We start from the raw sequence: 23,062 nt of genomic DNA on the forward strand, positions 1-23,062 counted from the left end.
AAACAGGTAACGAGAAGTCCAAGCAATAGGTGACTTCAAGGAACCTGAAGCAAAAATGGACTTGCATCACCAAAATTTGCTATCAAAATAATCTTGGCATTTTTCTACACATCATTTTGAGGATATTTTAAATTCAGCTAACAGCATGCTAGCAGGAGTAGTACTATATTCTAAAATAACTGAGAAAATAATTTCTCCATAACAGTTAAATAATATGGCTGGTAATTGCTGTTTCAGTCTTTAATGGCACATCAAACTACACACTTAATAGACTATTATAAAAAAATGTAAAAATCAGCAAGTGACATGTATGTGCAGTTGCATTATTTTTAATGATAGCTGAAACAGATTAAACTTTTTTTCCATATGCAGAAAAACAGTTTAAAGAACAAAGTTTTATTCTATTATTTAAATATAAAAATGCTTGGCAGTTAATTCTATAGTACAGATACAACAGCAATTGTAGCGGTGAGTGTTGCTTATACGATTAAAAAGATAGTTCAGCATTATGATATGTTTGACAGGTACAGTTACTAGCACTGTAGGAACAGACATACAATATTGTTATTACCATACTGTGTGTGCCAGTACCCTGTAGCAATATAGCTCAGCAAAAGGGAAGCACAGACTCCGCATTTTCATCATTGCAGACATCTCCGTATGGTCTTAATCAACGGTGCTTCCTGCAGGTTACACTTTCTAGTATTCTTCGCATTCTCAAAGTGACCCGTTGAAGCCAAATCTCCACCCCTCCACATTTTCTCAAGGCTTTGGTAACCAAGATTGACCAACTATTTCTCATTCACCAACATCAACAGGTATTTAGAAGCAATAGTAGTGAAGTCCACTTGTTTTTAGTAGGTTATAGCAAATACAAATTATCCTCTAAGAAACGTAATACATATACATACATTCTCTTTAATATGCTGACCAAGGGGTGCCAGGTACTGAAAGCCTTAAAGGACTGAAAGCCTTAGATTTCCTCTGACCTCCATTAAAGTCTAGGACTCTCTGCTCCTTGAAGAATAAGATTGTATTTGTCGAACCTATGGTAACATATTACAAGTGGATTTTCTCTGTTCTTCTGTATTAACTATCACCCTTTAAAGGAACACAGTTTAACTGAGGGAGATGTATATGTTATTTTTTGAGATTGAAAGATTTCTCTCTCTTTTTTTTTTTCTCTCTTTTTTTAGAAAAAAAGAAAAAATGGACTATCTTAAGGAGTTTTCTTTATGCTCGCATTTCTCACACACTCTATAAAAATATCATTGACATAGGGTGAAAAGGTCACATGCCTCACAGAAATGGAGCCAAGTATTCCAGTAAGGATTTTTACCTAGAAACTATCCCTATAACTAATCTTATGTATTGGAAAAATTTTATTATTCTTTTACAAACAACAACAACAACAACAAAAAACCCTCCGGGCCTTTTCCCAGCCTAGAGTTCCCTGAAGTGATCTTTCCCATAAGAAAGATAAGTTTTCACTTAGAGGATAGCATCTCTAGCAGCAAGAGTTTAATACCCTGCAACAATATCAGGGATATGCAATCCTGAATTTACAGTTCTTCAAATTACTTTTATAGCTCTACTGTTCACTTTGGATCAGATGCTTATCTAAAATTCCATATATTTAAGTAGCCATAATATCTGATTTAAAACAGCTTCCAATAAGCCAAAGAATAGTATTAAAAAAAGAAAAAAAGAAGAAGAAAAAAGAAAGCCATAAAAAACCCAACACAAAAACAAACAAACAAACAAACAATGAACCAACCAACTAAACCCACCAAGGTGGACCAGATTCTGGGAGCTATAAATTACTGTAGCTCTTTAAAGCTGAACTTTTTTACATCAGCTAAGGATTGGGCCCAATATGCAGCATACTACTTAAAAGCTGTTTGTTTTTTTTCCACATCCATAGTACTTTGCTTCTCTTTGCTCTGTTAATAATACATGATAATTTCTAATCAGTTTATCCCAAATTCTTTTTATAGTTATTTTTATGCCATTTCTTATCAATTACTCAGGAGGAGGAAAAAGTGCTGGTTGATCAACTAATCAAGCTTTATTGACATATAATATTCCTCAATGCTTCTGAAATGTCTGCAGAACAATTTCCTCCAATCCTAAGATCAATGAATCAATGTAAATCTCCAGTAATTAAATTTATCAACTCGGTATCAATACATCTGGCACTTTATGAAAGTATTATGAGAAGTTTGTTCTCTTAAGGGATATATTGATTGAGGGCAAAGAGCCAAATATTTCTACTATTAGATCTGGGAACGCTAAATCAAAACTCAAGTCTGTTATAAATAACATAAAAATGTTTCATACTCGGAGATCTCATGCTGATTCTGTACCATTAAACCCATTCCTAACAAGCCGATAAGCTTACTAATTGATGATTAAGACTACAGGAAGATCAGTCATTATATTAAATAATTCTTGTATGCATTCATTGAAAAAACAGATTGACAAGAACCATGCAGAATAATTTTCCTCTAGGACTTACATTTTTAAAAATGAGGACACCGTCTAAACAAAAGCAAATTTCAAACCTTGTTCATGAAGCATGAAATAGCCTTAATTAATTAATTAAATTTTGAAACTAAAGCTTTGCAGTCTGCAAGAGATTATCACATCTCTCTCCATCACATATAGTAGTAATTAATTGAAAGGTTAACAATAAAGCCTAAAGATGACACATCTGATAAGAGCCATATTAAAAACCAAAACAAGGAAACAAAAACACCATCCAAGTGTGTTACTGTTTAATTTTTAAAGGGCTAGTACACAAACTATTCTGAAATGTATTTTAGTTGCTACCCTTTACTACAGATGTGTAAGCAAGTAAGGCACAAAAGGTCACGAAGTGCCATTTTATCAGTTATAAGAAGAGTAGTAGGTTTTTTATATCAAGTAAAAAAACCCACAAACACAAACAAACAACAACAACAAACAAAGAAAAAAAAAACCCAGAAGAATTTTTGGCTCTGTTTAAACAAAAAAGTCTTAAAGAACATCTAATGACATAAAACTGTAATTTTACCCATAAACTGTATGACAAAGATATCAATAACAATACAATCTTCATATTCCTAAAATACTTTTAGAATAAGAGAAGCAAATGCCCCTGTGCTTTCACAGACGTTGCAATAAATATAAACAATCTGATCAAGTACTGAACGTAACTTACTATGAAGGGAGGGGAATAACAACAAAAACCCCAAACTCAGTAGATTCATGTAGGAGGCACATCCTGTTACAAACATCAAACAACAATGAGCCTTTATTACCATGCTATGATTCCTTCATTTGAAACATGATTAATTAACAAGTATAACACTCACCAAAACTCCCACCACACTGCCGTTTGCTGCCTATTTGCAAATGGGTCTCTATCAAGTATCCATAAGCAGTTATTAGTTTCATTTATGACACTGAAGTAAAGAAGTCAAAGCGTCCTGCTTTAAGGAAGATTTCACTCATACCTTAGCCAGAAAAAAAAAAAAAAAAAAAAGAAAAACCCTCTTTCATCAAAGAGATTCCTTGATAATCGAAACACAAACTTCATGCAAAATGAAAAGCTTCTCCAAAAAGTTGCTAAACAATTCAAAAGGCTGAAAATTTGCAGAGAGAAAAGATCAGTTTATACTTTGCTTTGGTGAGGGTTTTTTTTTGTTTTGTGTTTGTTTTGGTTTTACTTGAAACCCCAACTACATATTCATTTTGAAATGCACTATTTCTGTTGAGAATGAAAGTGTGGTTCATATGTCAAAAATGGCAACACAAAGAGGATGAGAAGGGGAAGACACACTTAACAGGACTCTTAACATATTTTAAGCTGTTCAAACAGATAGCTTCAAATGTACCATAGTTCCAATAAACATTTCTTTAGGAGTAAAAGAAACTTTGTTTCATGGAGAGGTGGAAACTGAGATTACAAATACAGAACAAGAAACAAGACTGAGATGCTGAGATGAGAGAAAAAAAACCCTGAAACTGCCTTCTGAAGTTGAACTCTATAAATACCATTAAAAACAAAAACAAAAAACAAAAACCAACCAAACACCAAACAAATAAAGAAAACCACAAACACAAAACAACAAAAATCAACCCACAGAAAAAAATACCCACAACACCACCACAGAAAAAGGTTCTATTTGGAAGCAACAGATGTATTCCTAAGGAAAAAAAAAAACACACACACACAAAAAAAAACCTAAAACCAAACTACCCACACCAAACAAAAAAATAATCTCATTGGTGAAATAATGCACAGGCATACAGAGAGGATTTTTTTGAAGTATGAAAAGAGATGCATGTGTGGCAAACCTAAGTTTTAACATGAAAATAAAAATTAGGCAGAAGATCCAATACCTCCTTGGTTTACCAGTACTGTATCACAGATACTTAAAGATTTTGTCATACCCAGTGCAGAGTCATTTTTTACGTACAAATCAGTCCTACTCTCTCCAGCTTTTTCAATTTTATAAATTTGGGATCAAAAACATCAAAGCAACTTCCACTTTGGACCTAACTTTTAGAGGATCAATGTGACAAGTCACTGCTTGATAGATGTTTCTCTTGATAAACGACTTGTTCAAAAGAGACATTGTAGCTTTCATTTCCTGACCACAACACACTTTTAATTTGCAACAGCAGAGCTGCTCGAGTGTGACTAGTTCCCACTTTCCAGCCTTTCAGGATTGTGGCACTGTCAGGCCACATACATGGGCAAAACAAAAACTGAGACGGAGATGCATCTGCAGCAAGAATTGTAGCAAAACTTTTCCTCAAACAGGAACCTGATTACATTTGATTTCCCAACAGTGGGATTTTAAACCCCCCTCCTAACCACCTCAAATCCCTATCATTTTAAGGAAGGGCTAGAACAGAAGATAAATTGTATTTGGAAATATATTCTTAAGTTCCATAGGATATATATATAGCTGCCTAATAGAATCATGTTTATTATACATATATATATATATATATATATATATTACTGCTACTATAATTATTATTATTATCTGGGAATAACATTTAACAGTCCAAACCATCCACACCATCCAATTTCAGCTCTCAGCATACTGTCCAATTCCCGATTTAAAATTTATAAATGTAATATCCTCCTCATCACAAGCAGCAGTCCAATCTGCTCTGAATATATATTACAGCTTTAACATCACAGAGGGAAATCTCCCATCTGGCAATCACATTCGCTCCAACAGCTCTAGGAAAAAAAAAAAAAAGAAGAAGAAAAAAAAATGTTCCGCTCTCACTCGCTCGCTCTTCCTCCTTAAAACATTTCTCAGGGCAAATTATGTGCATCTAAAATAAACAGTCGCCTTATTGATCGCTTCAAAGTCAACAAGTTCTAAATGCAAAATGCAATCAGATCATTCCCATCATATAGCACCCGGGATATGTTTAGCAATATAGTCACCTACAGCACCAAAATTAGAGTGTACGTTGTGCAACTGCTCTCTCAATTTCTTTCTTGCATTCAGATATGTTATTACGAGAGATCATCACACGCCAGACCTCCCCCTTATCCCAAACACACACACACACACACACACACACACGCTTGAGCTCACTCTCTCTCCTAGGCGCTCTCTCCATTCTTATTTGTTGCTACCACACATAATTAAAAGTGAACGTATCCCCTTTTTGGTTGCACAAAACAGACAAATAGTTGCCTCTGTTGTTAGTTCCTTAGCCTTAATTGCATACCTAGACTGTATCTACTGCACCACAAGGAGATCTGTTGAAATTCCCCATGCCCCATTTTATCTGACTTTTTTGGAGGAGGGGGTGGTGTAGGGGGCTGGAGAGTGACCGTTAAAATGAAGCCAGTTTCAGCAGCTGATTATTTCATTCTATTACACATTGAGAACAGAGCAGTGGGAACCAGACACTTGTAAACTGAGCATAAAGTACCACTTACTAAATGGTATTAAATATTCAGCCACAACAGCAAATTTGTTTGTTTACATGCGAAACATTCCCCCACCCGAAATCAGTTAAAACCACTAGCAGATGATTATGCTGAAACTAAAAGAGGGAAAAGCAGCTGGAGTTAAAAAACAACAACTCAAAAACTGTTAGTTCTCAAAAGGACAATGTGCACTTTAGGCATGTACGTAGATGTAGAAGTGTACATAATCATTGCTACACATTTTCCCCCTCTCCAGTCACCAAGTTTTACTAATTTACATACCACTGGAGTTCAGTGGTGTACATAATGCACTGCTAGTAACATGCAACTTTAGGTTTTACAACTGAGATCAATACAGTGGACAAAACTAATGCCATAATTGAAGCAGAAATTATAAACAAATGATAGCAAGAGAAAAAAAAATGCCTATCAAAGCACAAGTGAAAATATACTATTAAACATTAGGTATTTACTACAAAATATTTGCATGCAGAGTCCTAGGTGCTATTTAAATTTGTCTTTGCTATTTAGATGCAAAGGAAGTAGATCCCAAAACGGACATACCATAAACACTGGTGCTACTGATCATTTCTTGCTGGCAGCACAAAAAGCTGAATTGGATTTTTCACAAGCAGGAATTCCAAAGGTTGCTTTTCATTAAAGCCACTTTTCCTCTCAGCTATCAAATGTCACTGCCTTGAAACGTGGGCCCTTTCGTCAGGTATTCATTTAACCTACATGCATATAATTAAGTGGGAAAGCAACATCAACAAAAAGGGGATCTCAGATCACAAGAGAAGAAAGAAAGGGGGGGGAAAAAAAAAAAAAGCACATGACCAGGAATGCAAGTCCATGTCAATTTCACTCACTCCCATTGAAACTAACAAGAGCTCCAGGGAGGATAGTAATAGGATCAGTGGATTGTATATACCATTAAATTATACATCTTTCTCTCCCTTCCGAGCCAACAATACGCCCACCACGCTGTACCCCCTCCAAGATGATGTGCTTACATTTTACTGCAACAGCTCCTGTGACATATTCGTGCCCCCCCCCTCCCCCCCAGCCAAGACACAGCAATTTAAACCGAACTTTTGTTTTGCGAGATTCTTATTTGCACTTATTTGCTCAGAAGTTAGTTGCCTCAAAGTCCAGCCCCGCGTTACCTGCACTTTATTATTTTCATGCAACTTGAAAATAAATCCAATTAGGAGGAGGAGGAGGTGGGAAGAGAGCTTGCAATCGCGAACTCTTAATCTGCCTACTATTGTTGGCAATGATCAAGGAGGAAAAACCATGCACTGCGATTGTACATCTATCTGTACTTTCCAGACTACGATTAGGAAAGCAGACCGGAGTGTTTAGTATCAGAAAACGACTGCGAATTAGGCAAAATATTTAGGGCACAAGCGAGCGATTAAAAAAATACGCGGCTGTCTCGAAAAGCTTTAAGATTAAATAAAATTTAAAACGATGGTAGGAAGACTAGGGGGGGGGGGGAAATCCGCTTACCTGGAGATTTGGTACAAGAACCCGATAGGTTAGAGCGGCATCGATCCGATGTGTTTGCTGATGAATGGGGGCTCGGGTTAAGTGAAGGTGCCTATGATTTGAAATCATTCCAAGTTTTTGAAGGGAAGACTGACTGCAGCCTCTGCCATGTTGGAATTTCAAACCCAAAACAGCTGCTTTGCAAGGAGCCAGCATGCCAGCAGCTGGACGCCTGCGCAGAGCGCCGCCGAGCCAAATTCAAATCACTTTCACGCGAAGAGCCAAAGATCAGTTTTCAAAGGGGGAGCGGCGCGGGGGGCGGGGGCGCTCCGCGGCCCTGCGCGCCGGGGCCGCCGCTTCCCGCGGGGGGTGGCGGGGCGGCCGCGCCACGGCCCCGCTCCCCGGGGCTGCGGGACGGGGGCAACGGGCTCCCTCGGCGGCGGCAGCAGCGGGGCTCCCCCGGGCGCGGCGGAGCTCCGCGGGGCGGGAGGGGAGGGCCGGGGCCTAGCGGCGGCCCGCGGGGCGGGCGGGCCGGGAGCCAGCGGCGGAGGTCCCCGGGCTGCGGCCGCCTCTGCGTCGCGGCTGCCGCGCCTCCCCGCGCTTCCCGCCGGGGGCCGTCCCGGCGGGGCCGGCGGCGGCCTGGGCGGCTGCCCTCGCCGGCCGGCTTCTGCGCCGCGTCCCCGGGCGGCCGGTGTCGGGGCTCACTGGCCGCCACCGCCTCTCGCCTGAGGAAAATGGCCGGGGTGGAAGTGCCCCGCGCACCCGCGCGCTCGTCCCGGCCCGGGCGGCGGCCAGCGCCGCGCAGACCGGCCCGTCCCCGCGCCGCTCCGGGGGAGCCCCAGCAGCCGCCCGCCGGAGCCCGGCTGCTAGCGGCTTCGGCGAGGCATTCCCGGTAGCCGGCAATGGCTGAGGAGCCCCGGCAGCCACACCTCCCTCTGCCCGCACTTCCCCAGCCCCGGCTCGGCGGGGGATGGCAGGGAGCCAGCTACCCCGGCCCACAGCTGCCGGGGACTCCCCTTGCATAAGAGGGATTCCCCGGGGGGCTGTTAGACGGGCTTTACAGCCTCTTTATGCTGGCGGGGAAGGCATAAAGTGGCCACACAGCACAAATTGGGCCCTCCCTCTCATACACCGGTTACGCTGTCTCTCGCAAACGAGTCTTTTCCCGTCTCTCTCCGGCGTGGAGACCCGCCGTGCCCGCTGCTCACGGGCCCCGCGCTCCCACCGCACCGCACCGCCCCCGCGCACGCCTGCGCGCCCACCTCCCTGTTAGCGCGGCCCTGGAGAGCGAAGTGAGGGCATCCCACGGACAGATTCCTGGTTTTAGACCTGACAGGACTGTTCGAGCTGTTTTTACCTCCTCTTCTAATGAGGAAGAAGCCACGCTGTCCGGATGCTGTTCCTGGGCTCTGGCTTAGGGTCCTCCAGGAGCCGTTTCACTTCCTCTCTTCCTGGTCCTGCTGAGGAGTTAAGGATGGCTTAGAAGGGTTATTCGTCTGTCCTGGATGTGGAAGAGACAGGTTAAATTTTCTTAGTAAAAAAGGAAGATGCAGTGGGAATATGGGCTCTGGAGGAGGCAGAGGAGACCAGTCCCAGGGGATTAGCATCTGGAGGAGTGGGAATGGGCTGTTTTCCTGGCTGTTTTCTTTCTTAGTAATACAGTAGACCTAAATAAAACTCAGAAGAAGTTGCTGGCAGAAGCTGCTGTGAGCTGTCAGCCAGTCCCTAACCTAGCAGGTGATGGAAGAGGAAAGAATCCTGTCTGATTAATGTGGTCCATGAAGTGATTCAGTCAATCCAAAATTATTGTCACCAGCTGAAGACTCTTGGGAGGCCTGAGGCCCCAGGTGACAAAACTGTACCTAGAGATTGGAAATAAAGGGACAGAGCAGAATGTCTAGACAAACCTCTGCTGATTAAGGATATTGAAAGTGTTCCTAGCTCTCTTGGACAGACAGAGATAATACTAGGGCAGGTAAACAAGGAGAGCACTGCTAGTGAATTAACAAGTTGTCCTGAAGCAGTGAGCTGGTTCTAGAGCAGATACAGCTTACACTGGCAAAACTGCTTTTGCTTCCCAATATGTCTCAACTAAAAACATACACATGAAAACACAGTTTATTTGAATATTGGGATACAGAGAGCTATTTTTAGAACTCACAACATAGCTATAGCAACAGAAGTCTGTAGAAATGGCTTTTAGACAGCTGCCCAGAGCAGCCAGCAGACAAGAAACTGCCACAACATCCTCTGTGGCCCAGTCGGCAGCGTGCTCTCCTGACACCTTTTCCTGTCACTCAGCATTCAGTGGGTATGAGCAATGGGCCCATTAGCCTGGATCAGGCTGTTACCTGTTCAAATAGCCACCCGCTGCCCCTTCTGTAAGAGCTTGTATGTATTGAGTGGCAGCGTTGGCATCAACTCAAGCAGACAAGTGTCCCAAGTGCAGGTAGCACACCAGTAGCCTCTGGTGTTCGATAATTTGACCAAACTATGCATGTTACACTTGGTTGTCTCTGATGCTGAAATCTGCAACACAGCTTATTACCTCTGCCAGTGTTGTCAGCACCAAGCACTGAAAGTAAGAAGTCATAGTCCTAAGGCAATGGTTTGTCTAAAACATTATACATAAAAATTACTCCTTTTTGTCTTTGCTATTCTATACATCTGGATTCCTTTTCCCATCTCTTTCCAAGACCATGACACTATGTGCTCTCAAGTGAAAGATGAGTTACTTGCACAATCAGATCTCCATGGCTTGTAGCTGTAGGAAAACAACAGCAACTATCATAACACATTATTAGATGAGCACCACCACTTTTGAAATTTTCTGATCAGTGAAGAATATATTTATCAACCTTAGTATTGCATAAATCTCAGTATTTTCATCTTTTATACCTATATTTTTCTTCTTTTCAGGCTTCCACTGCCACATTGAAATAGCCTGAGTTGAAACAGTAGCTATGCAGTGTATGTTTGTAGGGGTCGATATTCATCTCTGGGCAAAAGGTCAGCATAAGTCCTACATACATATGAAGTCCTTATTTTGAGGTCTGAATTAGGCCAAAGTGAAGGCCTTGTTCAGCTTATGTGTATAGGGATGAATTCCACTCCTTGTTTAAAATTCCACCAAATAGACCTGATCCTTTGGAATGGGAAATTACCAGACTTGCAAACTATGTGAACATTACTTTGAGCTTATTTCTACATCTAGTTGAAATGTTCACAATGAAATTCAAACCACATGAAACTTGCCTGGTTACAAACTCCAAACTCAAACAAGGCTCCTTGAAAGGTTCACAGACCTTTTCAGCGAATCTAGATGAATAACATGTAAACCATTTGAACTGTGAACACAGAAACAAAAATCCCAGAACACAAAGAGCAAGGACATCTAAATATGCTACTGTGTCAGATCTCCCAGGGGTGTTGATATGATACATGTAGACTTTGTAGTTAGTACTTAGTATAACTAGTAAAGGTTTTTAAGAGCTATAATAAAAACAATGGTGTTCTGTGAAATAGACTTTAGTGCCTTTACATTAATTACATGAATTTCATTTGTCAATGAGAGCAAGTTTTCAAACTGGCAGGCAATTCCAGCGTTATTTCAATGCTGACAGTTTGGCAACATCTGTACTCCCTTTGCATGCTGTCAGTGCAGACCTCCAGGACAGGGCCTCCTGCCTGCCTTCCTCTCCCTGTGCTGGGGAATCCCTTCAGTCTCCCACTCTCAGACCTCACAGGAAGCCACCACAGCTATAATTGCCTACTAGGATGTGCTGCAATAAATGGCCTGCAACTGCTCTTTTTTGGAGTTGTTGTCACTGGCAAATACAGATCATTTTCTTCCTTTGTTAGGAGCATAACCTGTTCAAAAGCCCAGGCAACTCACATCAGATATTTATACCACCTGGATCCCCACTGGGCAGCTGAGTTGGCTCCAGATCCCACCTGCTGGGACACTTCCAGAATATGTGTGGCAGGACAGTCCTTCACAGGCCTCCTTCATCAGATCGGAAATGCTACCTCTTCTCTCTCTGACCAGAGTGGTCAGTCACAGAAACTTCAGTTGCTTTACCTAAGTGCTCCCTTACTGCCTTTTAGGACCACCTTTTTATGTGTCAGCATGAGTGCAATGGGGCAGAGACTCCAAGAGGCAATGACAAGTGTGTGGGCCTTAAAGTATAGATAAATATGGATCAGAAGTAATTGTCTCTTTTCTGTGTAGCGGCAACTAATGTTTAGTTGAATTAATGCCCTAGTTTAGCCCCATTGCAAACAATGGTCAAACACATAGGGGGAATGCATTTGAAATAGTAATGTTACATGTTGCTGCCAGGTTCTTCCCAGGAGATTTCAAGGGATGAAATCTTCCCTTCCAGCAATACCACTGTTCTGCCCAATATGACTGAAGCTTCAAACATGTCCAAGCTATAAGTCAGTGACTAAGCCAGGAACACGTAATGTCTTCTGGACTCCTCCCACACACAGCATGCTGGCTTAGGTACTGGGCAGTATGTAATATCACAAAACATCACTGGACCATAGGCCATATAGAGTACATCTGTCCATAGAGGCATTTTTTGCATCTTTGTTGTGCTGATGTAAAACTGGTAACTTGTGCAACCTGTAATCTCTTTGGGTTAGAATCTGGTGTTTTAAAGAGACAGTTCTCTGTTCTCTTGTTTGCTTGTTTCCACTTCTGTGGAATTGGGACTGGGTCACCTTGATTTCAGTGACATTTCTAGCCAAACCCTTCATTGGTAATTCTCTACAATCTGCTGAATATTTGATGCTTTTGACATCGCAAAACTATTGGTCTCTGAAGTCACTTCCATTTTCCATTTTAGTTCTAGAGGAGAAATTGTTCACAATATCCAACAATAATATTAACTTTGCAAGTGCACTGTATAACAGAACAATATATAGAAGTTTGTCACATAAACATCTGACAAGACCTATGCCTTCTGGCATTTCTTGAATTTTTAGTACTTTTTTACTTTGTATTTTTACTTTGGTAGCAAATGCATTTTAATACAATTTCTCCATTTTTTTAAAAGCAAACTTTAATACAGAAAGTCCCTCTTGTGGAAGTGTAGGACGGAGTTGAATGTTTTTAGGGGTTTTGTTCTGTCTTCTTTTATTTTTCACTGTGTTTTTCATTAACTAGGTAAAGACCACACTAATCCCTGTCATTTGCTTTAACAAATACATTAGTAACTTGTTGTCCTCATTTAAAACAGCCTTTCCTTATTTGAATTAGAGGAAGATGAGGTGCCCACATGAAGCCAGTAGGATACAGAAACATTTGACAATTACAATGGAACACCAAGGCACAAGAATGACAAACACATTATTTCTCTTTTCCCTTTTTCTAACCCTTTCCCCCCCCCCCCTTGCAAGTACTAACTTTGCCTTGATGCCTGCATCTTTCTCATTCCCTCCTTGAGTCCATATCTCAAGCACAGTCCTTCTCATTTGCCCCCCTATTTAGTACGAGTATCACTCATCCTTGTCCTAAACCATCATAATATTTTACGGCTTTTGACTTGCGCCTTTTTCCTGTGCCCAAACACATTTTCAATATTTCCCGCCCCGCCCCCCCCCCCCCCCCCCCCCCCCCCCCCCCCCCCCGTTCCTTGATTGTTTCCTTTTTCTGCATTCCAGTCAAGTTCCTTCTTATTCCATGTTGTCCAGTGATTTGCAGGAAGAAAGCCAAGAACATCTGATAGACACCTTTTTTTCTCTTTGTGTTTAGCACCACTGGCACTTGAGAAGAGAAATCTGAGAGCAAGTCTTGCTCAGATCTGAAAGCCCCAGGAAAAAAATACATCCACTGCAGACAGAATCCTTGAAGAAGCTGGTAAATGAAATATGCATACAATTTTACACAGGATCAGGTTCTCCAGACTGAGAAAGACCTTCATAGGCTGGTGAAAGAGGAATATCCTTTTCCGAGCTCTCAGTCCCACTACAAGCAAGTAGTCAACAAAATATTTATAAAATTTCTTCACATGAAAAAAATAAATTTTCCCTCCGTGCATTCTGAGAAACAGCTGGCTGTATTTGCTGAAAGTTTTGAAAAAATAGCCTAAGGCAGGTACTTGGCATGAAAATTGCTGCCCAGTGGTTTATGTTTGACAAAGTTACAAGCAACTAGAAAAGGTTCTTACAATGAAACCATGACTCTAAATATCACACTGTAAGAGCTTATAATTAATGATTACCGATAACAAAAATGTATTTAAATTCATGCTTAATACTTAATTACTTAACTTAGTCAGTGCCTAGAAAGAAAAAAAAAAAAAACACCACCACTTTATTTTGGAGAGGGAGTGGAATGGTGAAAATTAAACAGTAGTATGCTGACAAAATTACATTTTTTTTCCCAAGTGCTTGTTCCATTTTGTTCTCTTCTCAGAAACATTTTGTATCTCAAATCCAATACACATTATAAAATATCTCATTTACCCTACAAATTAATGGAATTAACTTCGGAATAAAAAAAACCCAAAAACAAACATTTAGCAGAACACTAGAATTGCTCAAAGTAGCATATATGCACAGAAAAAAAAGTACTTATCAGATTACATGCTGTAGGATCTGCACGTCTGATAAAATACTCACACAGCTTTATTTGCAGTTCCTTTAGGAGCAGACTTTTACCCACTTTTTCTCTTTTGATGAATAAAAGTTCCTTTACTCTTAGACAAATATCTTGCTCTAAGTAACACTCCTACACCATGTTATTGATCTTCACAGAATGGAATTCCTTTCATAGTAAAATTAAGACCATGTTTATGACTCTTATTGTTTTAAGCATTGTCTTTATTGTTGATGTGGGTGTATTTAAGTCATGAAACATTATCAATCTATCCATCTGTGCAGTCATCGCTAAAGCTTTTCAATCTCTAAAGCTTTTCAAACATGTGAAACATTTTTAACTATTCTTGCTAGGGATTCATCTTCAAGAATGTCATATTTGTGAGCCTTAATCAAATATGCAAAAAAAGATTATCTTTTCAACACGCAAAAGTATCAACATATCAAACAAGTATACCTTCCATTTTTGAAAAAGAAAAACAAAAAGCTATTCAGACTTCAAAAATCTCTATTCAGGTAATACGAGCAACAAAACTCTTCCATGTATGGCATTTCTGCATTGTAAGAAATATATTTTCTCACTTAGGTGACAAAGAAGTTAAATTCATATAATTAAATTTGGTGCTATTAATGAGAGCATTCTTCCCTCGAAATCTTGCTAACTTTTACTTTCTTCTTCTAAGTTCCTTAGAACGCTCAAATTTGCCAAATGCATAGCTTTGGCTGCAGTCAACAAGGTACTTAAGTATGTGCTTAATTTTGTGCACATGAGTAATCATGTTACAGTAAATGGAACTTGAATACTCAAAGTTAAGCATACACTTAAGTGCTTTGCTGGATCAGGGCCAGGACATGACAATTTGCAGGTCATCCTTACTGCAGAGTAAGACATCACAAACCTTAAATATCCTGTAGAAACATTGTCCCCTCTTCTAATGGACAGCACCAAAGGTACGGACAAAAATATGGTAACAGGGTAGCCACTGCATTCTTTTCTTCTGTTACGAGTCACTAAACTGGCAGCAGCACTTATGATATAGCAAATTACCAATACAATAAATTCTCTTAATAAGTATCCATAAAATGACAATTTATTTTAAAGATCATCGTTTGTAATTCTATTCTCATAAGACCATTAGACACATGGGCCTTTTTAATTTTAAAAGACCTGCTAATAGTTCTCACAAAAGAATTTATTCAAGACCTTGACCTTAAATTGATACAATTGCACAACTTAACCAGAATTAAACTTGAGTCAAGGTACTGTACAATATTATCATGGGGATCAACATAGCCCTTCAGAAGCCATGCAGAGTATCCCATTAGTACCACAACCTTAGGTGTCTAGCATTTTGATTCTGGGGTTCTAATAGTCTCAATTAAATGTTTTCATTATGTGTTTTTTCCCAGTTATTATGACAAACAGGTGGTGAGGGGAATTTTTTATGATGTTTCTTTTTGTCTGTGTAATTGAAAGGACAGAAAAATAGTTTTAGCTTTTCAATGTAAAATTAAACTTTACATTCACTGTGTTACACACTTCATTATTTAATTTTCTAGCTAAATGGACATGGTTCAGTACCTCTCCAAGACCTCTTTCTCTCTTCAATAATAGGAAATTAATTTATTTTTTTTTAGGATCAGAAGCTATATTTTAGATGTAAATTTGCCTGACTGTTGACAGTATTCAGATACAGGGAGCTTCTATGTTTTTCCAACACATAAGTTTCTTCACAAAAATTAGCAGGGTGAAACAGCAAGTAAGGACACGCTGCCAAGTTGGGTTTTCTACCTATCTACAAAGCAGTTTTCACACTTTCGTTGACTGTGAATGTCCTTCTTCCTCTACCCTTTAAAAAAAAATTGATTAGGAAGAACTGAAAAATCCTGCCTTTACTGAGAGTTTTTGTGCTGGGGGAGGGAGATGCTGAGGAACCAAAAGCACGTTCCAAGCCAATTCTTATCTTATTTACAGGGATGAAAATCTGGAACTAATCCATTGAGTTTAACAGACATGTTCTGGGCTTACATGGATGAGATCTTACAGTTATAAGTGAAATCAGTGTTTTCCCCTTTGACATTCACATGGCTCAAACCAGAAACATTTCCTGAATGGGAAAAAAAAAAAGGCCAAATCATCCAGTTGGGAAGATTGGCATAATTCCACTAAAGTCAATGGAACTGTAGTAATTTACATTAGCTGATGATCCAGACAAAAGTTTTGAAAGCAGAAGTCTTTCATTTAAAACTGCACTATGTTAAGTGCACTGTTGATGCTCAGAATTAATGTGCAAGTTGTTAATCTCGCTAGACCTGGATTTAAAATTAGACAATGCAATAATTAGTTTGGCACTATCATTCTGCTACCTAGAGGGTAATAATGTAGGTCATAAAATACCAGTGATCAGCACAAGTTTTCATACAAAACAAAGAATCTGTACTGGGAGGGAGGAGACAAATTCAGAGATTGGTTGTTACCAAAGACCAAACTGGGCTGTGAGATACTGTACCACCTCACAAGATGCTGTGTTGCATATGTCTACTTATGTTTCTCAGCTCCCAAGTGTGCAGAGGATTCTGTAGGGTATAATTGACTCAAAGATGTCTACAAGTCTCTTTCTGTACTATTTTTATGCTGAACACTCATGTCTTTATTAAAAAATTAGGAGAATTACTTATTTCATATTATTGTCCTTTTTGTTGCTTTTTCTTGAAACATAAGCATTATGCATAGCAGTTTACAAACACACAGAGGTGCAACACTACAGCATATGTATCTTGATTTGTTTTCTTGACAAATGACTACTGGCAACATCAATAATTCAAAGGAAGAAACAATGAAAATATAGAGGAATTGCATTTGTATACTTCTTTCTCTCCTGTCAGTCATTCCTGCTAGGCTTTTATATAAACATACAGAAAATCAGGAAATCATCAAGTCTGAAAACTAGTGTTGACTAACACCTGCTTCTATTTTGTAGTATTTAAATTATCAGGATGCTTAAATATACACATTTTTAAGATGTCTCATACATACATCTCTCTATTAAGAATTTTATTAGCTTTTATACAACCAGGCTGTGTTTGTGTAAGATACACAGCAGAGTTCATTGAAGAGAAGATGAGAACATGTATCCAGGTGTGTGTATGTCTGAAGTACCTCTATACCTCTTGTATGTGCACTGTTAGCAAGTGCACATTCGATGTTATAGATGCATATATTCATAAATCATTTAAAGTTGTGCTTTTCATGTGATGTGAGGCACGGATACAAACTTGCTAATGATAATTATAGAACTGATGCTGATTTAGTCATTTCAAGAAAGCCATGGAGGCATAATTAGTGTCTGAATGGCCTCAATATTGCATTATTAGGAGGCTAGGGTGAAACTTGAAATGAGAACATCAAGGCTGATAAAAGAAAAGAAAACATGAAATACATACATAATTCATTCTGAGATATTATAAAGGTTTATAACCAGAAACAATAATTTGCAAAAAGCATCTCATGTACTGGAACCAACTGCAATAATTTGGTCAACCTGTTTAAGATCAAATAGTATTCTTAGCTATTCTCAGTGGTATCTTTCTAATAAAGTCGCAGCAAACAGACACTGTTTGCTTCTGGTCACTTTTAAAGAATGTTCAGTTTATCAGTGAGGACTTTAATCTCAAGCTTCATAGAGTACAAAAAGAACATTGATCCTAGTGTTTTGTCCTCTAGGCCACAAAGCATGCACGTTTTTACATTCATTTGTCATAAAACAAAAAACACATTTTGCCCTTTGAAAATACCAAATGCCAGCTTTTAAACAAAATAATTTTCCATCTCATTTTTCCCTTTCTTTTAACCTTTCCATCATTCTCCCCTCCCCCTCCTTTTATCCCAGACTAATTTCTTCTCTCTGTTAATGCCTTTCTTCCATTTTAAGTACTTGTAAGAACTTTGCAGAATTCCTTGGTTTGGATCCTTGCCAAACCAGCCACTGTTTAATGCTTTGACATGGTAGTTTGAATGAATCAGAATTCTTCACAAGCTTCTCTCTAATTTTCCCTCTAGATAGATTACAGGATATAAAAATAATACCTTTTTATCTACATTAGACAAAGGAGTATGTTATATCATCTGGGTTATACCAGGTTTACATTTCCAAGAAGCTGGACAAAACCCATTTTTTGTGTATAATTTACTTCAAATTTATATTCTCTCTTTCATTTAAATAAATTTAATATGCAAGAAAATCTTGGAGTTTCATAGATTTCTACATACAGAAGCAGATAAAGCCATAATAAAACAGATTTTTTTTTTTACCAAAACCATAGAAGTGTCTTGAATTCTGATTTGTTTACCAGTATCTGAAAGAACCCTGCTGGTTAAAAACCTCACTAAAGGTTATGCAAGGAAGATATGCATATCCTATGTCTTCTCTCAAAACATAAAATGTCTTCATAAAGAAAAAAGTTAAGGATGCAATGTTACTAAATGGTCTATGGCCTGAATTTTAGTGAGGAAGACACATACACTAGTACAAATTTTTAGCACTCTTTTGTGTCCCATGGCTACCGAGATTTTAAATACGCATTTATCTTTAATTTTCACATAAATTAATTAAAATCAGCTTGCAAAAAGTAGCTTTGGAGAAGACTTATTGACATGATAACACTGACATACTTGAAACCACTGGGGAAGATCCCAAACAACTAGACAAGAATGTTCATTCTCTCAACTCATATTTCTATGAATAGCATAGATCATTTCATCACAGCCTCCTGTGCCTCATTGAGTTTGTTTTGAAAGTAAGAAATTTATATAGGATAAAATAATATTTCAACCATAAGCAATAGGGATGATTGAGAAAAATCATATTGTGGCAGGCAGGACTTGATCCTGAAAAAATGGAACCTCTTCTCATTGTCTTTAGTGGTTATCATATATTCAGCACTACAGAGAATCCAGCTTCTCCTTCTCTTTCCCCACTACTTTTTACTAGTCATCTTTACTTTTACAGGAGGCACAATTAACCACCAGAAAAAGTGCAAGGAAGGGCCAACTGTTCAACTAAATCTAAAAATCAGCTAGCTAGATAACTAGCTGATTTCTCTAGTAGTTTAGGCACTCACTTTAATTTTAATAACTTTTGACACATTTATATTTATAATATTATAAGTATTTGATATAATCTTGCCAACATTAGTAGTATTTTTGCATTCTACAATAATGAATACTGCAATGCAGCATGCTTTAAAAGATGCCTGCTGGATTGTATTTTAAAATAAATTCTGAGAAAAAAGCTACACCCTAAAAATGCAGGCGAGAATGAGGTCTCTTTCATAATCTTGGGCTCAATAGTCTTTTCGCACTGTGAAGATGTTTTAGTACTTCATCGTCGATCGTATTTCCAGTAAGTTGAACTACACTCTCAAGCTCCAACTGAAGAATGATGATCTCTAACACAACCCAGCCAAATATGCCTTTCCCAGGCAAGACTGGAACCAGTTGGAACATCTGGAGAAATGAAGATTTACTCTGTATAGCAGAAGCTAATATTAGGGAACATTTAAACAAAGTGGACGTGTATAAGTCCATAGGACTTGATGGAATCCCTCCACGAGTGCTGAAGGAGGTGGCTGATGTCATTGTGAGGCCACTCTTGATTACCTTAGAAAAGCCATGGTGATCAGGGAAGGTTCCTAAAGATTAGAAAAAAGGAAATGTCACATATCTTCAAGAAAGAGGATTTGGGGCACCACAAGGCAGTCAGCCTTACCTTGATCCCTGAGAAAGTGATGGAGCGAATAATCCCAGAAACCATTTCCAGACACATTATGAGCAAGGCGATTTGAAGTAAACAGAATGTATTTGCAAAGGAGATATCATGCCTGAAAAAAATCATGGCATTCTATGATGAAATGACTAGCTCAGCAGACAACAGAAGAGTGATACATATTGTTCATCTTGACTTTAGGATGATAGAACAGTGTGCCCTCAGGAAGTTTGCAGAAGATTAAAAAAAAGAGGAATTGCTGGTGCACCAGATGGTTGTGCTGCCGTTCACAGGGACTTCAACAGGCTGGAGAAACGGACCAACAGGAACCCCATGAAGTTCAATAACAGGAAACACAGAGTCTTGCATCTGGGGAGGTATCATTCCATGCACTGATACATGCTAAGGGCCAACCAGATGAAAAGCAGCTTTGCAGGGAAGAACTTAGGGGGGGCTGGTGGACAGTGAGTTGAATATGAGCCAGCAATATGCCCTCATGGCACAGAACACCAACAGCATCCCAGGCTGCATTAGGAATAGTGTTGCCAGCCAGTTGAATGAGGGCAATCCTTCACCTCTCTCCGTGGTTGAGAAACATGTGGAGTGCTGGGTCAATTCCTGGTCTTCCCAGTACAAGAAAGATATGGACTTACTGAAGCTAGTGCAGCAAAGGGCCAGGAAGATGATTAAGGCACTGAAACATCTTTAATGTGAGGAGAGGCTGAAAAAGCTGGGAGTGTTCAGCCTGGAGAAAAGAATGCTTAGGGTGGTTTTATCGGTCTGTATAAATAACTTAAGGAAAAGCAAAAAGAAGATGGAGCCAGTGGTATTTGGTGGAAGCACAAGAGGCAACGGGCACAAACTGAAATACAGAAAATTTCATTTAAACATAAACCCTCACTTTTTTACTGTGGGGACCATAAAAAACTGAAGCAGGTTGTGCAGAGGCACTGCGGACTTTCCATCTTTGGAGATACTAAATACCCAGCTTGATATGTCCCTCAGCAACTGGGTCTAGCTGACTGTCCTTTGAGCAAAGGTGTTGGACTATATACTGTCCAGAGTATATAGTGCCTTCAAATCTCTGCCAGTCCATAAGCCTTGCCAGAAATTACCAAATATTGCCTTATTATAATTTAAGAATTGTTGCAGACAAAATTCAATAAATACGAGATCAGCTGAGAATGGGTAATGAATATCCAGTTTTTTTAACTCCTTGACTTGCACTGTAACTTTCTCTGTATTCAAAAGCATCTAGAAATGCAGTTGTTGTAATGGTACTACCACTAATTATTATTTCTGTATTATTATTATTATTATTATTACTACTACTATTATTATTACTGTCATCTTAATTGCTACTGAGATTCTATGGCTTGTCTCTTCAGTCTCATCCACTGCCTAGAACAAATGTTGTATGTTTTGGGATAACAATAGCATTCCATCATGTGTAATCCTGTGTTTCATGTCAAAAGAAATGGTGTACTCAAATAAATGCATATAGGTAAAATACAGCAGATGTTTTCCCAAAAGGATCTTACAAGGAAAGATCTTTCAGAGCACTGTATTTTGAAGGCTCAACTTAGAAACTTGTTTGTGCTTGGCAACTATCTCCAGTTTAAATCATGTTACTACCTTGTGAGTGGCACAATGCCACTCCACCAGATGGGCACCAGTGTAGGCGTGCCAGGGAACTCGTACGTGCTTAGAGTTTGAGCACTAGGGTCCAGATACCTATGCAGGTCTGAGCGCCTACAGATTTGTGTCCTGATTGAAAGGGGTGCGCAATTGCAGTTTCAGCTCAGTTTGGCATAACTTTTGACATTCTCAAAATACTTCAGATATTTCTGAATAATACAGCTTTGGTTTTTGTTTGTTTTCTTGGCAAATAAGGGCTGTGATTAGCAAGGGTACATGGGTGAGGGAGAATGTATTACAGCCTTCCACCCTCCCAATATTCTCTTGGGGAAGCATACTGGGATGTACACAAGTATGACTGCAGCCAGGGTGAATTTTGTTATTTAATATAATAGCTCAAATGAGTGTGGAAGGCAGATTCATGACCTTTCATGTTGCGGAAGTCTGCATATACTGCAATTTCTTCTGAATAAGATTGCCAATGTTTCGAAGTGCTATAAGGGTCTTTACTTCTCCCTTGCAATTTTATTGACGTTTTTCTCCTAGTTTTCATTTGTGCGTTAGCCTAAATTTTACACTAAATCGTTTAAGTTTGCTCTGGAGAGGCTGCAATGCTGCTCCCAGGCACACTGCCATGATTGAATCCACAAGTGAACACTTTGTATATTCTTAAAAACCTTATATCCTAGTATAGAACATGAAACAGAGCTCTCAGGCAGAGAACTGCAGTTAAGTGCATTTGCCTGGGGATATGAAATCAAAATAGTTGTTTGCATTAGGATGCAACAATGGATAAAAATTGATAAAATCACATAATACATACAACTCTGCTTTAAAATGTAAACACATACATTTTGTCTAATAGTTTTTGTGTGGGCAGGGGGAGGAAATACGTACGTGTAGAAAAACTAATGTTTGCTCAAGTGGTGTGCTCAGATTTAAGAACCAACTAATCTTCTGTATCTTGACGAAATTTAATTGATAGTAGTTTGCATCACATAAGTATTCACTTCTTTGGATGTCATACAGACTCTTCTTGGTTTTCAGAAAAGGTTTGAAGTAAATTCTTAGGGTTGAATTTTGCTTGTGTTGAATTCCATGGAACAAGGACTTCAGCTTCAATGAATATGGAACCCAATGCACAGCTAGCCAACATCCTTGTAAATTCGGCGTTATTATGATTTAGGTATAAAACATTGCACAAAATTGCATGAATATTGCAATTTAAAAGTTGGTTTAAATAAGCTTGACATAACAAATCAATTTACTGTCCAGTGTGATGCATTAGTTATCTTTTTACTACAAATGTTCCCTCAGGAAATTGTAACAAGAAAAGAGACGTAGAAGTGCCCAATTCAGTTGCATGGTGTTGACTCAAAGCTTTGTGTTATTAGATGTGTGCTTGTGAGACACAACTGAATTTTAGCAACTCCTGAGTTGCTCATTAACGAACAAGTAACTTGTTTCTGTGACACAGTAAACAGACACTATCAAAAAATGTAAGATTAATTAATTATGCCCTTCAAATACTTCAAAATGCCTTAGTGATTCACATTATTGATCTGACATGCTATTCACTATACCATCTTGCACATTTTCAGCCTAAGCACAG

The 23,062-nt window shown here is 39.0% G+C and overlaps 1 protein-coding gene across 3 annotated transcripts in view; it reads right to left on the reverse strand.

Annotated features, from left to right (window-relative positions):
- Nucleotides 1-7,568, reverse strand: part of FIGN (fidgetin, microtubule severing factor) — a 103,571-nt gene extending 96,003 nt beyond the window's left edge. The window contains exon 1 of one of the 3 annotated variants that reach the window (XM_051623945.1): nucleotides 7,463-7,568. Coding sequence is in view for 1 of the 3 variants with exons in the window: in XM_051623946.1 (XP_051479906.1) it covers nucleotides 6,515-6,539 (25 nt within the window). In the remaining 2 variants the exon portion in view is untranslated. Of the gene's footprint in view, nucleotides 1-6,514; nucleotides 6,542-7,462 lie in introns of those variants that run through there. The other 2 variants (XM_051623947.1, XM_051623946.1) reach the window with 2 other exon arrangements.
- Between the last annotated feature and the right edge of the window lie 15,494 nt (nucleotides 7,569-23,062).

The sequence above is a fragment of the Apus apus genome, chromosome 6 (genome assembly GCF_020740795.1).
Source record: "Apus apus isolate bApuApu2 chromosome 6, bApuApu2.pri.cur, whole genome shotgun sequence".
Taxonomy (NCBI): domain Eukaryota; kingdom Metazoa; phylum Chordata; class Aves; order Apodiformes; family Apodidae; genus Apus; species Apus apus.